The following is a 17675-nucleotide window of genomic DNA, read 5'->3' as shown; positions in this document are numbered from 1 at the left end:
AAGCAAACTCCTGAGGCCCGACGCCCCTTTCTTCCTCCTCTTCTCAGGACCAGCCCACCCGGCCCTCACTCCCGCACCCACTCGCCGGCGGCTCGTTTCTAGTCAGCGTTCACCCAGTTTCCTGGACGGTGCGGCCAGGCTCTTGAATGTGCGGGAACAGGCCGGAGCCGCGGGTCCCCCAGCCCCTGGCGACGGCGTCCGCCCCTGNGGGGCCGCGCGCGCCGCTCAGCGTCGGCGTGCGCTCGGGCTCCCGCTCCCGGGGACAGACGGGCGCTGCCGGCCGATGGCGCCCTGACGGCCCCGCGCGAGCCCCGGGCGCGGGCAACGGCGGCGGCATGCCCGAGAAGCGGCTCACCGCGGGTAGGTGCGGCGGCGGGGACCACACACCCGCCTCTGGACGTGACTTCTCGCCCGGGCGCCCCCCTTCCATACCTTCCAAAACCTGGCTCCACTGCTCTCTCTCAGCGTTTTATTGCGCATTTCACCCCTCCCACTACCCTTGGCCCCCGACGACCCCCGTTTGCATTGCCTCATTGGCACCGTCTTCTTTGGTCTTGCTTCATTCTTCGTTTTGCAGCTGGAATAATGGAAGCCTACAAGGTTAACTTCAGGGTCACAGTGAATTAGTGACCAAGCTGGATTCCAGAGGCCTTTCCTTCCCACTTCCACCTTGAATTCCAACTTAAAATTCAATCCATGTGCAGAGAATGAACAGAGGGCCAAAATTTTACTGAGCTTGCCCATGTATAAAGCAGGGCTAGGTGCTGTCTCAAATTATTTCATTTACTTTAAAAGGAAATCAGATTTGAGTGAGATAATGTCATATCTTATCTTGTTTCAGAGCCACCAGATATTACAGAAGAAGGATTTGTAAGTACAATTTTAGAGGGCTATTTTTTCCCCCTTGGCTTTTAAAAATCATAGATGGTAGAAAAAAGCTGTATATTTTCTCTTCTCCTTTTTGCCAAATGAATAGAAGCTTTGGCTTGGGAGCAGTGGTGCTGAGTACAAGGCATTTTTACATTCTTTAACAGGTACCTTCTAGGCCAGTTGATTTTTATGGTGGATGCTATTTACTGTTAAAGTTCTTTTACATAAATGACCTCATTTAATTTCTCTAAACTCTTTCATGACTCCGTGAGAGCTGGGTTTTATATCCGTGGTTTTATTGTGATGTGGTGGTGCAGCCCCTGGTTGTGTAAACATTCGTAGATGGCACTGAGTGATAACAAGTGGTCAATTGATAGTTATAATTACTTAAAAAATGTACTAAATGTTTTCTTCACCAGATCAGACTTCTGGTGAGTTGAGTAGTAATAAGTACTTTGCCAAGTATGTGATATACTTGATAATCTAGGTGACCGCTATATTTAGGTTGGGTTCCATTGTAACTCCTGTTGGATATTTAAGGAACTTGCTCAAAGTTAAACAGCCAGATAGGAGGTAGCAGGGCCTGTTTCCTTCTAAGGCTGGATTTTTATTCCAAGAGCCCAAACCACTGTAGGGGCTGAGGGCAGGCTGTCTCAATATGGGCCACTTTGGCATGAAGATTATTTTGAGTTAAAAAGCGGTTGAAACCCAGCAGATTCAGGAACAGCTCTTTACCTCTCCCGCAACTGCCTAAAAAGAATTTAGATAGAGAATCCAGGAAGAGAACTATCAGCACAGAGAATGACATTATGGTATGAACGAGGAACGGTAGATGGGGAGGAACCCGGCAAGGCCTGTTTGATCCAAGTCCTCCGCGTCCCATTGTTTCCGAGTGGCCCAGAACACATTTGTTTACCAAACATTTACTCTTTTTCATCTTCCTGTGAATGGCTCTCTTTCCCTTGGAGTCCCAGCTCTCTTCCCCTTCTCCTTGAGTCAGAACAACATATATGCCTCCTTTTGCTTATCTTTGGAATTTCCGTGTCTTTGTGAATTCCCCATGTGTACACTATTAAATCTGATCTTCTCCTGTTAATCTGTCTCATTTAAATGCAATTCTTAGTCTAGCTGGAAGACCTTAGGGCAGAGAAGAATTTTTCTTCCCCTTCACCACTTCTCTGTGCTATTTGGCTTATGTCTTCTAGCACTTATTTCTCTTGTTGGCCAATTATCTTATTTGCTTCTGGCTTTTTATTCAACAAACTTGAGTGCCTTTATATTCACAGTGCACTACTAGATGCTAAAGATAAGTCTCAAAAAGTTTACAGTTTAGCAGGGAGGGGGTCTGAGAGGAGAGGGCAAGGGGCTGTATCTGCTTGCACCTTCCATTTTCACCCTTCTGGACCTTTGGTGCACTACCGAGAGAAAGACAGACAGACAGATGGACATCAAGATAGAGGCACAAATAGCAATGCCAGAAACTCCACCCATCTTCTTCTTGTCTTGGTGTAACCCTGGGTAGCGGCACATTTCTTTAAACTGCTTCGGGAACTGTTCTTCATTCCCGCGGAAGGTCCGCGTTTCTGAAGCCAGTCTTTCCCATACAATTCCACCATAAACTCTTTGAGAAGCACTCAGCAGCATTTGAGTAGCCTGCTGACCCCTCAGGTCTTTGTAACTGTTTGGGAACTGGTAACAGCACAGACTCCATCAGCCACCCCTCTTTCTCTTGGTGTGTCTGATACCACCATCTCCTGGTTTCCCGTCTCTCCTGTTGATGTCCTCCTTTCTGGCTTCTCTTTCTTGGCCCATGAAAGTGTTGACCTTCTTCAGGACTCTGTTCCACAGACTCCCTCTGGGGGAGCTCTTCTTCTCCTGTAGTTTTAGCTACTCTTATTTCGCAGGACTTCCAGATCTATACATCACCAGTCCAGACACCTTTTCTGACGCCAGAACCCTATATCCGCTGGGTTATGGGACACCTTCATCATCTGGATGTCCCTGCATCACCACCACAGTCATATTTCACGCTCTCTTTTTCAAGAGTGTGATAAAGTGAGCTTATCTCTCTGCTCCCCTCAGCCCTGTGCTGTTTTTCTTCCTTTTTTTCTTGTTTTGGTTAGTGATGCCACTGGCCATTCAGCCGTCCAAGAAGCCAGAACTTTTTCCCCTTTCTTCACCTCACGCCTGAAATCATTTACCAAGTTCCTTTCCTAGCCGGGTCTTTTTCTCCATCCTCACAGCTACTGTCTTATTTCAGGCCCTCATCCCTGGGCCTGGACTCTGGCAGTAGTCCTAACTGATATCACTGCCTCCAATATTCCCTCTGTCAACTCCAATTTTTCTTGGCCTAAAGCTTAAAGTGTAAACTCCTGTGCATTGCCTGTGCGGGATGATGTTGCTTTGCTCTGTCTACCTTCAGATTCTCCTCCTCCCGTCACTCCTCCCCTGGCTGTCAGATGGCTGTTAACTCTTTTAAAGAATTACCACGTTCCTTGATTGCTCAGCTCTTTTATTAATCTTCCTATTTATTGAATGCTGACTACAGGCTAGTATTTAACCTCAAAACAGCTCCATTAGGTGGTTATTAATCACCCACGTTTCACTGATGAGGAAGTTGAAGTCCACAACCATTAACCAACTTGGCCTGAGGCCACACATCTAGTAACTGGCAGAGCCAGAAAGTCAAACACCTCCTGTCGGCATTCACAATCTTTTCTATAACTTTTTAGCCTTTTTTTAACCTTACCTCCTAATACTTTCTGTGTGATAGACAATGTGCGTAGTGTTTTGGGATTATAAAGTACTTCCACATTCCTTCTGTTCTTGCCAAAATGTTCCTCTTGCCTTCTTGCCTTTGCCGTGGGGTTTTGTCTCAGTTGCCCTCCCTGTCTCTTTCCCAGTCTTGCACACCCTTCAGGGCCCAGATCACCTCCTCAATGGCAACCTCACGTCGTCCAGACTGCCTTTGAACTCTGTGCAGCTTGCAGTGGAGACTGGTTTGTGACCAGCTCCTCTGATTCATGTGCTCACCCAGGATTATCGGTAGATGAGATAACTCATGCCTTGCACATATATTTACCTCTGTTTTTCTCTGTTGTCAAAATAATTTTTTCTCATTAATAGTCTTAGAAAAATAATGTGGCAGAGCTCTCTGGCTCCCCCACATTGATTCTACCCTTTCCCTACAATTTATGCTAGACACGTTGCTTTCTAGATTAGACTACATTTTCTAGCTGATGTTTACAGAGATGAGATAACTGACCACTACATCACACAGCTAGTACGTGGTCAAGCCACAATTAGAACCCGGGTCTAACTGACTCTATCTAACGTGCAAAGGGAGAGAACAGGCCCTTTTCTTCTTTTCTGCTGGCTGGAATGAGGATGTGATGCTGGAGCTGAAGCTGTCAGATGGGATTATGACGTAGGAGTGGCGTTAGCTTTCCAGAAGAAAGATGCAACACTTCTGCTTACATTCCATTGACCGCAGTTTGGTTACATGACCACATTTAGTTGCAAGGGAGCCTAGAAAAATTTTAGAATAAATCATTTGTTGTCAGGGACACATTGCCTTGTATATATTTTAACTTTTTATGTGTGAAATTTGCAATGTCTTCACACAATTGTGAATTCCTACAGGTCTGGTCCTGGGTCTCAGTACATCTTAGTATTCCCTGTGGTGTGTAGCACGATGTCCAGAATATGCTATTAGATGATTAATAGATTTTGGTGGATGGATATTTTCATATGTGATAATTAGTGTGATTTGTTTCATTTATTTTTTGTTTTATTTAAAAAATTTTTAGAGTTGACACACACTGTTGCATTAGTTTCAGATGTACTACAGAGTGATTCAACTTCTCTATACATTATGCTATGCTTCATTTATTATCTTCTTTTGCTAAGTTTCTTTTGATACATATTCTGTATTTCTTAAGCACCTCTCTCCTGGCATTCTTCTGCTTCAGTGTCTTTGTTAGCTTTGTCTTTGACTGGTTTTTGATAATTCTCTCTTAGGGAAAATACATAGAAAAATGTTAATACATTCAATTTTCTCATCAGTTCCTCTGGGGATATATTTTTAATTATAAAAGTAATAGATGAATATTCTTATAAATAATTCAAGTAATAAAAGTGATAAAGTGAATGCTTCTTTTCATCACTTCTCTCTGTCCAAGCCCTTTTCATTTTTATATCCCATAAAAACCAAAATATAAATCTGTCATAACAAGAAAAGTAGAGTTCAGACTGCTTTATGTTACATTGGGATTTCATTATGCGTTAGGTATACATTGAGAAGAGTTTAAAGTGAGAGTGACTGCTAAATTGTTTTTAACTTTAAAATAGAAAATAAATTCATTTTAAAGGCTTAATTACTTGATTTAAATCCAAAATAATCATATTTTTTTCTTGTGCCTTAAATTTTTTTTAAAAAGATTTATTTATTTTTTTTTGGAGAGGGAGAGGCATAGGGAGAGAATCTTTTAAGCAGACTCCCCACTGAGCAAGGAGCCCGACCCAGGGCTCAATACCACCACCCCGAGATCATGACCGGAGCCAAAACCAAGGGTCGACATTTAAACAACAGAGCCTAGACACCCCTAAAAATTGTTTGAAACTATGCAGGAGGGCATGTCATTCCTCAAAAGTAGTCTCTGTAGAGTAAAAATGTTGTAGTACAAAGATTTTTTTTTTTTTTAAGATTTTATTTATTTATTTGACAGAGACAGACAGCCAGCAAGAGAGGGAACACAAGCAGGGGGATTGGGAGAGGAAGAAGCAGGCTCCCAGTGGAGGAGCCCGATGTGGGGCTCGATCGCAGAATGCCGGGATCACGCCCTGAGCCGAAGGCAGACGCTTAACGACTGCGCCACCCAGGCGCCCCCAAAGATTTCTTTTTTGGAAAATTGTCTGGTACATGAAGCCCACAGTTTCATTAACTTTAAAAGCAGATGCCATTTAAAAAAGGCAGAAGTAAAAANAAAGGCAGACGCTTAACGACTGCGCCACCCAGGCGCCCCCAAAGATTTCTTTTTCGGAAAATAGTCTGGTACATGAAGCCCACAGTTTCATTAACTTTAAAAGCAGATGCCATTTAAAAAAGGCAGAAGTAAAAAAAAAAAAAAAGCAGATCTCTTTATTTTTACCATCAAAATGGGAGAGACTAGCTTCATGCAGTATTTACTGTATTTTACTTGTTAAAAATGATATTAATTTTTAGCTAATCCTTAGCTTGTTCAAATTCATGCTCTGTTGTTTGTGTAGGTTGAATGAACTTATAATAAACACAGAGGTGGCGTTCTGTGGAAATGGTGGAGGGCAAGAGCAGATGGATGTAGGCACCATTCCTTCTTTTCCCCCAGTTCCCTTTCTTTCCTTAGGAGGGTGTGTCAGAAGTGTTTCCAGTAAGTCATTTGGAAACTGAGACAGGTCCTGGAGGTACTTTGGAAAGTGTTAGGCCGTTTGGAATTCTTCCATCTCTATGGAGTCCAGTTCTCTGGTTGGAATCAAATTTTCTGATGTTTTGTAGAACTGCAGAAACTGCATTAGAGGTTCCATCAATAAGTAATATAACGAGTATATTGTTAAGCAATTACTTGCACATATCGCTTTATTAGGCCCTACTGGGGACACACATCGTCAGCCACTATTCCCCACAGTGGTATAGTTTCTGATTGCAGAGATGACCTTTAATGTGAAACAATAAGAGGGTAAGGTGTTTATGTTTAAGTGTGAATGTTGAGGTTTGAACCAAAATTGCATTAGGACTCTACCCATGGGTAAGGTGTAAAATGGAAGAAGAGGTGAGAAAAGGTGGAAGATAATCTCTCTCTTTTAAATGAGAATATCAGGTTGTAAGGACCTTTGTGCAGGGATAAATCCTTAGGGTATTAGCCAAATGAACTGACTAAAGCCAAGTAGGTATGATTCCAGATGAAACTGAATGAAAGGGAATTGAGAGCTTCCTTTACCTTCCCCAGGTCTTTGAGAATTTCTTCTAATAGAGAGAGTGAGAACAGAAATCAAATAGAAAAGTACTGCTGGATAGGTGCTGATTGTAATTTGTGATGATAACTCTTGGGAATGAAAGGAGAGTCCATACTTCTGGTCTTCAATGTATGAGCTACCTTTAGTTTCTTTCTTTTTTTTTTTTTTTAAGATTTTATTTATTTATTTGTCAGAGAGAGAGAGGGAGCACAGGCAGGGGAGCAGCAGGCAGAGGGAGAGGGGGAAGCAGCCTCCCCACCAAGGAAGGAGGCCAATGTGGGACTTGATCCCAGGACCCTGGGACCATGACCCAAGCTGAAGGCGGATGCTTAATCAACTGAGCCACCCAGGCGTCCCGAGCTACCCTTATTTTCTCCCTCGTTCATATAGTACATTCATAATACAGTCAATTTTGTGAACCAGTAAAGGTCAGAGAAATGTTCTATGAGCTCTTAAATTTCCCAGAATGCTTTGATGTAAGCAAGGTACACTTTCAACAAGGCTCTTTGTGAGCTTGTTTCATCTTGTGTTCTCCTTTTCTGACTGTTTTCATCTTTTAGCAGCATCTCTCCTTTTTATTTTATTAATATTGTTTTATTAGAGTCTCTCTTAGATTATCAGTCTTTTCAGCTTTCATGTCCTTAATCATTCAAGAATTCATTCAACAAAAATATTGTAATTATCTATTCTCTAAAAGCATTGAGAATTTATAAATTTATTTAGATTTACTTATTTGTTTTGAGAGCGAGAAAGAGCAGGGGGAAGAGCAGAAGGAGAGGAAGAAAGAATCTCAAGCAGAGTCCATGCTGAGCGTGGAGCCCAATGCGAGCTTTATCCCAGGATCCGAAAACCATAACCTGAGCCAAAACTAAGTCAGCCACTTAACCAATTGAGTTACTGAGGTGTCCCTAAAAGCATTGGGAATTTAAAAAATGAATAAAAAACAGTCTTTTTCTTCCAAAAATTCATGATCCAGTCTGTGAGACGTGTGACCAGGCAGTTTTAATATGAAGTATTAAAGATTGTGATGGGGCAACATAGATGACTTTTGGGAAAGTAAAAGCATAGGCAGGAGAATAAGGCAAGAAAAGATTTTCTAGGTAGAATAATTAGCATGTGCAAAGGTGCAGAACTGTAGAAAAAATTGCTATGCCTGAAGTATGGTTGTCTGAGTTGGGGTTGGACAGCTGGGCAGTAGCCAAATTGCATTCATCGTAAACTCTTTTTGTGATAGAAAAGATTGGGTATTGGGGGACAGGTGGATCTCTTTGTATTAATTGAAATGTGGTTAGAAAGACTGATTCAGGGGCGCCTGGGTGGCACAGCAGTTAAGCGTCTGCCTTTGGCTCAGGGCGTGATCCCGGCGTTGTGGGATTGAGCCCCACATGAGGCTCTTCCGCTATGAGCCTGCTTCTTCCTCTCCCACTCCTCCTGCTTGTGTTCCCTCTCTCGCTGGCTGTCTCTATCTCTGTCAAATAAATAAATAAATCTTTAAAAAAAAAAAAAGAAAGACTGATTCATAGTGTGGTGTGGTTAAGGATGCGTAGGGAAGATAAAGTTTGGCATGTTATGACCAGGAGGGTGAAGCAGAGGTGCTAGGGGTCTGACCCTTAGTGGATGGGATCCCAGGGTAGCAGTCAGAAGATGATCAAATGTCCAGGGCTTTATTCTAGAGAGGATGATAGTGATTTGGGATCTTTCATTTAGTATGCAGGAGGCTAAGAAGACTGTCCATAAGGTGCCAAGAAACTTGGGTATTGTTTCCTTATACATAAGTCTCCAACCCACTATATTATGAAAAAATTTAAACATACAAGGAAGTTGAAAGAATTGTATAGTGAACACCTATATACCCACCATCAAGATGTCGCAGTTAACATTTTGCTACATTTGTTTTTACCTGTTTTTATCCACCATGCCATCTATCCATCCATCCACTTTTTAAATATGTTTCAAAGTAAGTTGCAGGCATTCCTAAGATATCCATCAACCCTAAACATTTCTCTCTCTCAAGTTTTTTTAGAGAGAGTGAGAGCACAAGTGGGGGTAAGGGGGTAAAGGCAGGAGAGGGAGAAAGAGAATCCCAAGCAGGCTCCATGCCCAGCACAAAGCCTGATGCAGGACTCAATCTCATGACCCTGAGATCATGACCTGAGCCGAAATCAAGAGTAGGATTCCCAACTGGGTGGCTCTGTATTCATTAGACAATAACTTCCCATTACCCCTCCCAAGCCTCTGGTTACCATTATTCTACTTTCTGTCTTTACAGATTTGACTATTTTAGGTACCTCCTGTAAGTGGAATCATACAATATTTGTCCTTTTGCATCTGGCTTATTTTATTTAGTATAACATTTTCAAGGATCATGTTTCAATTCATGTTGTTGCATGAATCAGAATTTCATTCCTTTATTTTAGGCTGAATAACATTCCATAAACACATCTTGTTTATCCTTTGGTATGTCAATGGACATTTGAGTTGTTTCCACTTTTTGGCTATTATGAATAATGCCACTAGAAACATGGGTGTACAAAATTCTGTATGAGTCCCTGCTCAGTTCTTTTGAGCATATACCCAGAACTGGAATTGCTGGGTCGTATGGTAATCATATATTTAACTTTTTGAGGAATTGTCACACTGTGCAAAGCAGCTGCACTATCTCACATTCCCACCAGCAGTGTATAAAGGTTCCAATTTGTCCACATCCTCACCAATAGTTGTTATTTTACTTTTTTTTTTAAATTGTGACCCACTTAGTAGATGTGAAGTGACATCTCATTGTGGTTTTGATTTTAATTTCTCTTATTGCTAGTGATGAGATCTTTTCATGTGCTTATTGACTATTTGAATATCTTCTTTGGAGAAATGTCTATTCAAGACCTTTGCCCATTTAAAAAATTTGGATTGTTTATCTTTTTCTTGCTTATCGTATATATGATTTGTAGATATTTTCTCACGTTCTGTAGGTGGTGTTTTCACTTTCTTAATAGATGCCTTTGATGCACAAAATTTTAAAATTTTCGTAAAGTCCATTTTTTTCTTTTGTTGCTCATGCTTTTGAATCCATTGGCAAATAAATACAAGGTCATGAAGATTTATCTTTATGTTTTTTTGGTAAGTATTTTATAGTTTTAGCTCTTATGTTTAGGTCTTTCATCCATTTTGAGTTAATTTTTGTGTATGGTATAAGGTGAGGATCCAACTTCATTCTTTTGTGTGTGGATATTCAGTTTTCTAGCACCATTTGTTGAAAAATAGTGCCCTTTCCACACTGAATGGTCTTAGCACCCTTGTTGAAAATCATCTGACCCTGTCTGACAGGGTTTATTTATGAACTCTATTCCAGTGGTCTATAGCTCTGTTTTTTATGCCATACTGTTTTGATTACTGTAGTTTTGTAGTAAGTAAGTATTGAAATCAGGCTATGTGAGTCCTCCAAATTGGTTATTTTTCAAGATGGTTTTGGCTATTTGAGGTCCCTTGAAATTCCATATGAGTTTTAGGATGAATTTTTCTATTTCTGCAAAAAAGAGTATTATTGGGATTTTGGTGGAGATCTGTTATAATAATGTTATTGGGATTTTAGTACAAAACTGTAGATTGCTTTGAGTGGTATTGTCATCTTAATATTGTCATCCAATTCATCAACATGGTATGTTTTTCCATGTATTTATGTCTTCTCTTACTTCTTTGCAGCAAATTTCTTTGTAAATGGAATTATTTTCTTAATTTCCTTTTTGGATGTAGGCAACTTTTTAATATCAAGTTTTATGGTTGAAATGTCTGTATGTGGTTACCAATCAAGATTTTTTTAATGGTGATCTCTTAAAATTCTTGAATAGTTTCTGTTGGTAAGAAACTGTTTCACCCAATAAGAGTTAAAATTTTTTAGACTTTTTTTTTTGTAACCATTCAAAATTGCAGGAGTTGAAATTGAAATTTAGTAGTTCTTTTTCTCATGACAAATATAATGTCAAAATTTCTTAGGGTAGACAAATTGATTTAGAAATCAATAAAATGTTTCATATCAACTATTTCAAAATAATGACGAAACTATGTTGCAGTATATTCATACATTTTTTGAGTGATCACCTTGTATGTAGCCTGGCTAGGCATACTACAGGCATACATCAGTTACCAATAGACAGAAATATCTGATATATGTGAAGGCAGAGATTTGGGGCCATCATCTGTAGCCTTCCAGGCTCTCCCTTCCCCCCTTCCTCCAAGCTGTCAGCACCTTTGGCTGTGCACTGTTTTCTTGGACATCTCAAACAAACTCTTCTGGCAGCTTCATGGGACAGCGATATGCTCTGCAGATAGCTAATAAATCTATGTCCAGGAGCTTGAGCAACTCCTTGGCTATGCTAAGTGTCTTACAGAGGAGCAGTAGGTGTGGGATGTAACTCATCAATCGCCTTCTCCAAGGGAGGGGGATGGACACGAGGAGTCCCAAACCAGGTTGCTTACAACCAGAGGTCACAATCCTGGAAGCTCCAGCCATCCCTGGCTGTGCCTGGTTGCCTTGAAGGCTGAAGGGGTCCTCTTTGACTTGACCCATTGAATTCTATTGTCAGATGGCGTTTCATTGCATCTTAGTGGGAAGCTCTGTTTAGAAGGAGAAAAGAAAGACTATGTGTACTTTAGGAAGAAGCAGCAAAAATAGGTGCATCCTGGTTGGTGTAATTTTGGAAACAGGGTCTGTCCTATCCACTGATTGATGAGAGTATTCCTAATCTACTGTCGATCAGTACTGGATTCTGCATTGGAAATTAGATGAATGGCTTTGGTTTAATGTGTGAATGGCTTGAAAGGAAGTTGGAAACTTGGATTATTTTTCTACTTCTGCCATTAGCTAACTGTGATCACCTTTACTATGTTTTGCTTTCCGCCTTTCTTTGCTCACGCATTTCTTTCTGTACTCTGCATTATTGCCTCTCATATATATATTTCTAATTATAGAATTTGAAGTTATTTCAAATGCCATTTTTTTTCTGCTTGAGTCTCTTCTGATTCCTCCTACCAGATAGTATGTTTCCTTTCTTTGTGAGGAAACATTTGATATTATAATTTTCCTCTGGTATGGATCATATTCTTTCTTGGACTATGGTTTATGTCTGTGTTTATCATATTTCATCTTCCTTATTTACAAGGTCTTCTTTGTATATCTTGCATCTTTTAGATTGGTGAACTCATTGTAGTTTATCTGATTTGAGGGTGCAGCAAAATAAATTTTTAAGCAAAAAAATTTTTGTCCACTGTAATTAGCCAGCCCATATAAACTATTTTGCTTAACCCTCTTTCAGGAAGAAACTTGAGAAGTTTGGACTAAAAACGGAAAAGCTGACTTCATTTTCACAGATGGCACACCTGTAGTACTTGAAAAAACAGGTTTCAAGTGTGTATTCAATTCTAAAAAATGTTCCTGCCTTCCATTGCATCATTCAACAGAGATTCTGTGTTGCAAATTTTGAAGTCGGGTTCATGGAATGATGTAATGGAGGAATTGATTGTAACTCAGTGTTCTTGATTGTACCATTAATAACCATCACCAGTTTATTGGTTATTTGAAATATGGCGACTTAGTTCATTTTAATATGACCATGTGACTAGATTGTGGAGACTTACTAGAATAACGGAGCTGCTTCTTCAGATCAAGGCCTTAAAATTTTTTTTTTAAATAAAGAGTTTTGAGAATCAAGGGTTTATTAAAATCCTTAATAAATAAAGATAAATAATAAGTAAAGGGTTGAATGAAGATTCTCATTATGACAAGATGTCTGAATGCATTGGTCTAGAAACTTCGGTGGGAAGGTAATGCTCATTTGTTTAGAGAAGTGCAGGCCTTCCCGTTAAAGTACAACAGGAGGATGGAGAAAATGTCACTCAGAGACCATGCTTCTTTCTTTCTCTCTTCTTTCTTTCTTTCTTTCTTTCTTTCCTTCTTTCTTTTTCTTTTTCTTTTTTTTTTAGATTTTATTTATTTGAGAGACAGAGAAAGACTGGGGGTGGGGGCAGAGGGAGAAGCAGACTCCCTGCTGAGCAGGGAGGACGAGGGGCTCAATCCCAGGACCCCGGGATCATGGGATCATGACCTGAGCCGAAGGCAGATGCCCATCCACTCAACCGACTGAGCCACCCAGGTCAGCCTCATGCTTATTTCTATTGTAGAACTTCCCTAATAGTAGCAGAAGTGCTGATATTTCATATGGGAAGAAAGGAAGATACAACTTCAGAAAAGAAATCCAGATTTTGGTGTTTTTGAATACTTTTGAATTTCTGTGGTTGTGAATGCAAACCCAAGGGTGTGACTGCATGCCAAGGAAATGCCCTACAGGGTGGCTCAGTTTCAGGGGGACCTCAGGTTCCTGAAAACAAACTGCTCATCAGGGTGTCAGGGCAGTGCTGCCTGATGAGGGTTTGTGGACCAGAGCCACCTGAGACTCTTAGTCCTTGCTGAGATGAGTTCAGAAATCGAGAGAAAACGCTTAGAAACTTGACGGTGTGTTGACAGTATGCTTGTATCTATTGAGTTTATTAATCAACAATTGGCCTTTTGTATTATGTTTATCTTTTATTCATTTTCTAGTTAATTCATTCTTATTGTATTTTACAAGTTATTTGTCTGAAACTTAGGGATTAGGGAAAAAAACACAACAAAACAGTTACTTCATCACAGAGAGTGTAGACATCAGTGAGTTAGAGTCTCTGAGAAGGGTGAGGCATCAGGAAATGAATATATGAATCCGAGGATTATCTAGAGGTTTCTGGCTCTGTGGTCGACCAAATTCTAGGCAATATGTAGGTCCCCCTGACTCTGTGAAATATACATTCTGTTTTAGAGGTGAAATTTTAAAATACAATGCTATTTTAGAAAAATTAACAAGAGACAATGATCCATCACTGTTATTAATTAAAAATACTCACGCTCCCCATCTGAGGATTTTTGATCACGAGCCCAATAGTGCGAAGTCTGGCCACCCTTATTGTACACAGTGCCATCTTCCATCTGGGAGCTCCTAAAAAATATTTATTAAATTCAGTTGATTTCTCCTAAGAGTTAGCAGAAAGTCGGCAGTTCACTGAATAAAGTCCGGAAAATTAAAGTCACATTGAAAGGTAAAATTTGAAAGCTTATTAGCTGTATGAAGGCTTCACCAAATGGTATCTGCTCTGTTCTGCTTTACTAGATCTTCATGAGCAGAGCTTTGAGGATATATTACTGAGGCGCTACTATGAATGTAGAAGGTTTATGAGATCCGAAGTTCCTTGCCGTTGTTCTAATTAGTTGAGGTTTTTAGTAAACTAAATCCTGAGTTTGTTGTTGTTTTAAAAGCTCACAAATTTTTAGTAAGTTCCTTGATATACAAGGTTATGTATGTGGTTTTGTATCACTCTCTTCCAATTGGACTACAGATACTTAAAAATATTACCCTGAACAATGTATTTTCCAAGTTAATATGCTACAATATCTTCCTTTTACTGCAACACTATACTCAACAAATTTTTTAAATTGGCCAAAATAAGAAGAAAATAATCAGCCATATGGAAATAATAGCACTGTGACATATTGTCAACTTTCATGTTAGATTTGCAAAGTGGAAATATAATTATGAATAACAAAATAAACACATGTTCTATATAACAGAGTATGCTGTGATGTGCTTTTGACACAATGGAAACAATTGCTAATAAAATAAGGTGTTTTATTTGGAAGAGAGAATTTGTTCTTGGCAGTGGCTTTCCAATTTTGCCAATTTTAAAAGCAACTATGTTGGTGGGTGAGATAGTTATGGAAAAAATATATACAATCTTTATGCTTAGAACATATGCACTGTCAAAGTTTCTTCACACAAAAGTTAAGCAGGACTCAGATTACTGAAGCGATCTCATTGTAAGGAGGAAGCAGTAGAATATTTTCTTTCCTTGGTTTATCACTTCCATTGGGCAATTTAAGAAATACACATTCTGAATTTCATTTTAATTCCAAATACTGGTTCTGTCTTTATTGATTCTGCTATTATTTTTTATGAAATATATAGAATATAAATAAATAAGATATATACATAAATGTATGGAAATAAGTCTGTGGGAAATTTACCATGTATGATGGTTTGTACTACATTTCTTTTAAGTAATGTGCTATATTTTTCATGTGTTCTGTTTTCTAGTTGGGCATACTAGCAAAATCTTTGAAGAGTATGCTCCATTCTATTTTGTTATTTCTTCCTCCCAGAGATTGTAGCACTGTGTTCTGTTTATAGCAAGGATTTGCTGTTGACAGACTGAAAAAGATGTGAAGATCTACCTTATAATCTATTGATAAGCAGACTTAGAGAATAATACTGGCATGTTTTAAAATATCTTAGTATAAGCATAATATTGTGTTTTATGTTTTTGCAGGAAGATTCTTTGGCAACAGATGATTTCCTTGTGGACTACTTCAATGAATTCCTAAGCCTTCCAGTGAGTGTATTATTATATTCTATAGAATTTATTATCAAAGCAATTATAATCACTGGATTATCTTGTAAGACAAATTTATCAGGGATAGTATTTTTTAGAACTATTAATTAAAGCATTTAAGTAAAGTCTATACCTTTTTATGGAGTTAATCATTTGGGTTTGAATCATATTTAGGAATTATTGAAGAAAGCTGAGTCAGTTGTACCACAATAAAAATGAATGAATGAATGGATGGATGGATAAGAAAGCTGGAATTTTTCTAACCATTGAAAAGTAATCTGTACAAAAATTAAATAAATAATAATAAAAGAATAAATGTGGATAAGCTAGAAAAAGAAAGTGTTCTGTACAAAATTGGATGCTGGTGTATTTGATACCATTTCAGGCTTTGAACAGAGGTGAGAAGGACAAAATATCCAAAAAATGAAGAAACTACATTTCTTGCCTCTAGGCAATTATTGGCATCCCCTCGGACAGATATTAAAGTGGAATTTGTGTTTAAGTCAACTAGAATTTTATATCAATAGTAAGTAAGATGTAGGTGGATGCCAAATAAAAGATTTGTAGCCTTAGGGAGCAGTGACTGATAGACTACGTATCATGGGGGCTGGGAAAAGTGAAATGGAGGGTGCATAAAACACATTGCTGAGTAAATAAAGTTAATCAGGAATGTCAGATAAAGAAAGACAAGAAAAGGTTTTCATTATTTGTTACGAAAATGCAAAACACTTTTTTCATTAACATATTTACCAGGGAAATTTTGGAATATAAAAAATTCACAAGTTATTTTATTTTATTTTATTTATTCTTAAAGATTTATTCATGTACTTAAGAGAGAGAGAAAGAGCGTGCGAGTGGGGGGAGGGGCAGAGGGAGAGAGAGAGGGAGAGAGAGAATCCTGAAGCATATTCCCCGCTGAGCATGGAGCCCGACGCGGGGTTTGATTCCAGGACCCCGAGATCATGACCTGAGCAGTAATCAAGAGTCGGACACTCAACTGATTAAGCCACTCACGTGCCCCCCAAGTAATTTTAAAGGGAGTGGGCCATAACATGTTAAGCCTCTTAAAGCCTAGCCACTGAAAATGTCTTTTGAAGGGGAAGTACTAGTTGCACTTTCTTGCCTAGATTAGTTTTTGTATGTATGTATGTATCTAGGCATGCATGTTTGTTGTTTTGTCTTACTTTCCTGTTTCCAAAAGAAGTTCTGTTCTCTCTTCCTTTTGGCCAACCTAGGCCTCTGCAACCATTATGGGGGTTAGGTTGAGACACCAAACACCTCTCCCTTTCCAGCAACAGGCCTGAGTGATATTATAGGATACCTGATGGGTTCTTGTTTGGTCTGATTTTTCAACTTTCATCTTCCAGTTGTATATTATAAAAACCCCAGCAGTATCACAAAACTGTCACAATTTTGTTCTTTCAGATTATGTGGTCTTTCCTCTAGGCTCTGTATTCTCCATTCTTCTGCCAATTTTTTTGACATTTTAAAGAGAAAAATCTCTATGTTGGGTCTGATTTCAGCTTCTCAAGATTTATATTTCATTGTCTCAAGATTTGCGATTATCTTGACTTTTCCTTGCTCCAGAACATAAATTCCCCTACCTTTCTTTTTTTAAAATCTATTTTAAATTATAGAACTGATGTAACAAAACTAGAGAAAATTTATCTTAAATGTAAAAAAAAAAAAAAATTCAGCCATAGTCCTGCCATCCAGTCAGGACTGACATTATCATTTTTGTGTGATCCCTTTCAGGGTTTAGATGAGATGACAGAGTGTCTCTTCAGTCATGGGTTTATCCCACCCCAGCAGACCCCTGCAGTTTCACCCTCATATGTCCCCTGCAGCCCACCTGGGCCATTTCTCCCCTGTTTTCTGTCTCTCCAAATCCTTCTGCTTTTCATTCTCTACCCCCCCCTCCCCGCACCCTGGCCATCTCTCATTCCTTTGCATCTGCATGTGGTACCATGCAATCTACCCATTAACTACCCATGCTTCAAGCCACAGGACGGGAGAAGGGGAAATATGGTCACAGGTTTCCAAAAAAGAATTTGGGGATGGGGGAGGAAGAATGATGGATTCTCAAAGCTAAGTTCTGGGCGAGTCTAGAACCGATTAGTAATGTTTGGTTTATAAGCACTTGACTAAGAGTTAGAAGCCAGCATAGCTTTGCTGAGAATGAGTGTGCCAAACTGATCTCTCTTTTTTTGGAGTATTGTGGACTGGCATTTTAGGGAACCATAAATTTAACGTATTATGGATTCAGTAAAGCATAGTAATAACAACGACAGCCACAATAATAATACAGATAAATGGAACCATGTTACTTCCTGCTCAAAGCCCTCAAA

The 17675-nt window shown here is 39.4% G+C and overlaps 1 protein-coding gene across 1 annotated transcript in view; it reads left to right on the top strand.

Annotated features, from left to right (window-relative positions):
- The first annotated feature begins 214 nt into the window (after positions 1 to 214).
- The window catches only part of RGS22 (regulator of G protein signaling 22), a 136356-nt gene continuing 118895 nt past the window's right edge, over positions 215 to 17675 (top strand). Inside the window, exons 1-3 of the mRNA XM_034668513.1 lie at positions 215 to 360; positions 842 to 870; positions 15265 to 15327. Coding sequence (XP_034524404.1) covers positions 336 to 360; positions 842 to 870; positions 15265 to 15327 — 117 coding nt within the window. The 5' untranslated portion in view covers positions 215 to 335. The remainder of the gene's footprint in view (positions 361 to 841; positions 871 to 15264; positions 15328 to 17675) is intronic.

This window comes from Ailuropoda melanoleuca, chromosome 9, assembly GCF_002007445.2.
Source record: "Ailuropoda melanoleuca isolate Jingjing chromosome 9, ASM200744v2, whole genome shotgun sequence".
Classification (NCBI taxonomy): Eukaryota; Metazoa; Chordata; class Mammalia; order Carnivora; family Ursidae; genus Ailuropoda; species Ailuropoda melanoleuca.
This window is presented reverse-complemented; position numbering and strand designations above follow the sequence as displayed.